Source organism: Barbatula barbatula (genome assembly GCF_947034865.1).
Source record: "Barbatula barbatula genome assembly, chromosome: 20".
In the NCBI taxonomy this organism is placed as follows: Eukaryota; Metazoa; Chordata; class Actinopteri; order Cypriniformes; family Nemacheilidae; genus Barbatula; species Barbatula barbatula.
In genome coordinates this window covers 18778916-18783774 of record NC_136783.1, presented here as the reverse complement: position 1 = coordinate 18783774, position 4859 = coordinate 18778916, and the positions used below count along the sequence as shown (strand labels likewise).

At 38.9% G+C, this 4859-nt stretch overlaps 1 protein-coding gene across 2 annotated transcripts; it reads right to left on the bottom strand.

The window, feature by feature from the left end:
* Nucleotides 1-453: 453 nt before the first annotated feature.
* On the bottom strand, nt 454-4570 carry LOC306909380 (uncharacterized protein). Of its 2 annotated transcripts, none has more exons than XM_079483000.1 (8): nt 4285-4570; nt 2049-2113; nt 1738-1937; nt 1445-1610; nt 1200-1370; nt 1027-1094; nt 845-941; nt 454-636 (listed from the first exon to the last, which is right to left on the bottom strand). In XM_079483000.1, exons 3-8 carry the CDS (start codon nt 1874-1876, stop codon nt 594-596), a joined length of 684 nt encoding a protein of 227 aa, XP_079339126.1. In that variant the 5' UTR covers nt 1877-1937; nt 2049-2113; nt 4285-4570; the 3' UTR covers nt 454-593. The 2 variants fall into 2 exon arrangements, with proteins under 2 accessions (XP_079339126.1, XP_079339125.1); XM_079482999.1 differs by having other exon boundaries at nt 3990-4568.
* Nucleotides 4571-4859: the final 289 nt, after the last annotated feature.

The following is a 4859-nucleotide window of genomic DNA, read 5'->3' as shown; positions in this document are numbered from 1 at the left end:
AAATTACTTTTTCATTTCACATTAAAGAAAATATTTTGATTGATGTAGGACAGCAAATAGTTCTGGGGCACTTTTGACTACCAATGTATTTTTTTCTATCATGGTTGTCAATGGGGGGCAAAATCTGTCTGGTTATAAGCATTCTACCAAATATCTTTCTCTGTGTTCATTAGTAGCCTACATTCAATGAAAACACCCTTCTCATATATACACATATAATATATATATATATATACACAGTATATAATGTATATCTTTTTATCAAGTCAAATATATATACATATTTGCTAATAAATACAAACATTGCAAAAATCTAAGCAAGTTATAATGCAGGATTACAGATGAATATAAATAGATCAGAAAGTTCATTGCAAACCTCGACATCTACCACAGGATTTTACCCAATTTTATCTAACCGTAAATATATCATCGTAAAGCACATTCAAACACCATCGAAATCAAAATCACTTTATTAAAACAATTATTTTAGCAAATAAATTCTTATCAAAGCAAAACCAAAATCAATAAACGCAATTATAATATATCCTTGATCTATAATGTCCACCTTCTCCAAAATATGAAATAAACATTCTTCATCTCTGTTCATTAGACATACGTACATCCTGTTGCTCTGGTCTATACATGTGGGGACACAAAAGCATTGTGAATAAATAACCAAATAAAACACGCAAACTTAACAAGAGCAAGAGTTCACATTTTTATTCTACACTGTAAAAGACTCAATTTAGAAAAAAATTCAATTTAGACAATTTATTCAGGGCATTGCTGTTCTTCTTTTTCCAAATATCTAAACAAACAATAAATGCACAACTGCCCAACTTACCTTACAGGTGCATTCTCATGATAAGGTCTAAAAATACCAGTGACTCTCTCTTCTGAGACAGAAACATTCTGATGCAGATAACACCGGTCTCTAGATCCTGCAAAGAAATGCTCACGATTTGATCTTGTTGTCCAATCATTTCTAAAGCGACAACATCATCACTGTAATAAAAAGCAACGTACCTCTTGATGTAAAATCAAAGAAGTCATCACCAAATAACCATGATAACTTTCTTGTGGATGATGTCCTGCTGCAGGTGACGCGACAGAAATGAATTATTCTATGATGTTTGAACGATAATAATTCTATGATTTTTGACTTTGAACGATCAGATAATGAAAGCAGTTCTACTCACCTACTTCTACTTCTACTTCCTCGATACAGGACCACAAATATTACAACCAAAACAATGAGAAGCAAAACAAAAGCTGCCAAGCTTCCAAACAGAACACCATAGAAACCGGCACTTCTGCGGTAAAGCTCACACTGTGATCCATAGTACTCCTCAAAGTTAGAACGATCACATCTGGATAGCGAAAGAAAGGTCAGGAGAAAATATATCGTCAATACAGAAAAGCTGTATTGCATCGCAGAACTTACTGGCAGTGTGGTCCATGGATCTCATTAAAGCATTTGCCACGTTCACTGCAGAAGTTGACATTTTTTTGACAAGGTCCCACACAAACCCATTGTCCGTTTTCAATCACCTCCGTGAAGTTTGCAAAATCCACAGTGCAGCTCACAAATGATTTTAGATCTGAAATATCTGCTCACAGACAACAAGGAGCAATTCAAACAGAAAACATGTTAATAATACAGTTTTAATAACTCAATTTGAATGAGAACTTTTTTTAAATAAGGGATCCATATTTCAGAATAAAATGATAACTAACTTAATATTTCCACCGCCTGCATGATTATTTGTGTATTCTCAATGGGAACATTGCCCAGAGCTGCACTGAGGTTTCTAAGAGAATTTGAGTCAAAGATTCTCTCCAGTGTGTGTCCCAGATCTTGATTTAGGAAGATCATTTGTGAGTTATTGTTAGGATAGTTATATTCTGCAGTACTTTCAGCGATGACACTTCCTTGCCTACAGAGAGAGAGAGAGAGAGAGAGCGAGAGAGAGGGGTCTCTAAACGTAGACGTATTGATTTAGGTATGAATGTACTGAAATAAAAAGTATTGTTCTAGACTAGCTTACCTTAGCTTATAAATGTGTACACCTTTGAAGTTTTGTGAGTCAGCTCGCCTGCAGAGAACTGAAATCTGTCAAAATAATAAACAAACCAAACAAGCAAATCAGAACTAACAGAAGCTAAAAAAAAGTTTAACTAGATAAAACAAATAAATTACTAGATTAAAGGTTTCACTGTCAGAGCTTTTCACAAATAAAAGTTCAAATGTGATTTTGGCTGCTCCTCGGATTCTGTGACCTAGTGGCATATACATTTACATTTAGTCATTTAGCAGACGCTTTTATCCAAAGCGACATACAGATGAGGAAACATTGGAAGCAATTATAACAACATAGGCAACAAAATACATAAGGGCATCAAACTAGTCCATTAAAGCCTAGCACAGTATAAAAAGCTAAGAATAGTGGGGTTAGTAAGGGTTTTTCTTTTTCTTTTTTTTCTTTTTTTAAAGAAGGAAAGGGAAGAGAATTAGGAAAAATTAATCAGCGACGTGTTGACGGAAGAGATGCGTTTTTAGGCGTTTTTTAAAGATGGCAACCGAGTCTGCTGATCTTATAGCAGCTGGTAGATCGTGCCACCAATGTGGAACAGATCCAGAGACGGTACGGGAGAGTGACTTTTTTCCTTTTTGGGATGGTACCACTAGTCGTTGTTCCTTTGAAGACCGCAGTGATCTGGCAGGAACATAGATCTGCATTAGCGAGTGGAGATACGATGGTGCGGACCCGGTGGTGGTCTTGTAGGCCAGGAGCAAAGCTTTGAACTCTATGCGGGCGGCAACAGGGAGCCAGTGTAACCTGATGAAGAGCGGAGTTACATGCGCTCTCTTCGGTTCATTGAAGACCACTCTTGCCGCCGCATTCTGGATCATCTGGAGAGGTTTGATTGTGCAAGCAGGAAGTCCAGCCAGAAGCGCCTTGCAATAATCCAGTTTGGACAGGACAAGAGCCTGGACTAGGACTTGCGTAGAGTGCTCCGATAGGAAAGGTCTAATTTTCCTAATGTTGTAGAGGATGAATCTACAGGACCGGGTGGTGCTGGCAACATGACTTGTGAGGTTAAGCCGATCATCGATTACCACTCCCAGGTTTTTGGCTGTGCTGCACGGTGTAATCGTTGATGAGCCTAGTTGAATGGCAAGGTTGTGGTTGAATGGCAAGAATTTGGAGGACTCATGAGGTGTATCATTTGTTGCTAGAGATAACCCACAATTCTTTGCGTCGGGCAACGTACTTTTTTTAAATGAACGACAGCATTTGTTTACAATTTGTGTCACTTTTTTATATTCTTAGAGGGCATATGTAGAAATTATGTTTACAAGCGTTTAGTGAAATTCAAACGTTTTAAAACAGTAAGGCTATTTTTTATGAGTCTTTCGGCATTGTTTAAGGTTTAAAGTAACCAACTTTGTACCTCGTAGAATCATGTAGAAATCATTTTAATTAATTTGACAGGTATGCGAATGCAACGTGTTATCATAGCAACGTCGTACTTCCTGTTTCCTTTTCTACATTCACATTTATTCATTTGGCAGACGCTTTTATCCAAAGCGACTTACAAGTAGTTTTTTTCTAAGTTCTAAGTTGAGGATCCTCCGTATACAGCATCCTTTAGAGGATGAGACCTCCGGAGGAGACAAGGACCCAGCCCTGAGACTGCTTAACCGCGTTGTGATACTTCACAGCTGGTACTAATCAACAACCGACAAAACCGACATCTCTCAGACTTTGGCTGCCTCCGAAGGCTTAGGCAGCTGACTCATGAGGCAATGACTGCAGATGCAGCATTTAGGCAGCTCCGAGAAACCCGTTCCAATAGCATTCAGAGGCACCTGAACGAAATTCTGTTTGAAATATAAACAGAGGGCGTTTTTGTGATAACGGATTGAATATTTTAAAACTACAATAGTAATTTCTCTATAGAGTGAACTCAACCAATCACATTACCTGCGTGAGCACACACAGAATTGTGGGACATTGAAGGCAGTGAAGGAGACAACTATGCTGCCTTCAAAAACCGACCAGATGGAGGTATCTCAGGAGACAGGAAGTAGGAAGAAGACAGGAAGAAAACATTGGATTCGGACGTGCCTTGATGCCTGATCAATCACCATTAAATACATAAAAAGAAGAAGAGCACCAATCGCCCATCTCTTTTCCTTAGCAGATCAATTTGACCCACACTTGACTTGTAGGGTTGCTGAATAATAGCGTGAGTGCTCCAACCAGCTCCAAACCACACCTGCTTAGAATTTTCTAAAAAGTAAAGCCCCAGTCGGATTGGAGTTTGAGCACGCAGATATTTGTTGTATGCAGCTGTGAATATGGGTGGGGAGCAGGATAGTGCAAGAATGGAGGAGGGTCACGCCCTGAGGGGAGAAAGGTCATGCTGTGACAATCCATCTGGTCGTACGTCTTCACGTGATGGAATTCGCAGGTCAGAGTTGACCAAACTTGAACTTTGGAACGCAGTGGCATACGCAAGTTTGAAGCAGAAGCTTGCGTTTGCATTCCCATGAATGGAGCGAAAAGACAGGTGGGACCAGCCCTTAATCCTGAAGACCTGGATTAGCTGAATCAGGTGTGTTTGATTAGGGTTTGAGCTAAACTGTGCAGAGCTGCAGCCCTCCAAGAATTGAGTTTGACACCCCTGTTGTAGACAGCTATAAAATCAAATGTAGTGCCACTTAAAAAAATCAATAAACAGTGTGAAAGACATCAGAGCAAAGCTTTTTAAGGAACGAAACATGACATACCTCACGTTTAAGGATGGCAGTTAGATTTTTGGATTTGGGAGAATTTAAGTCTTCATAATCT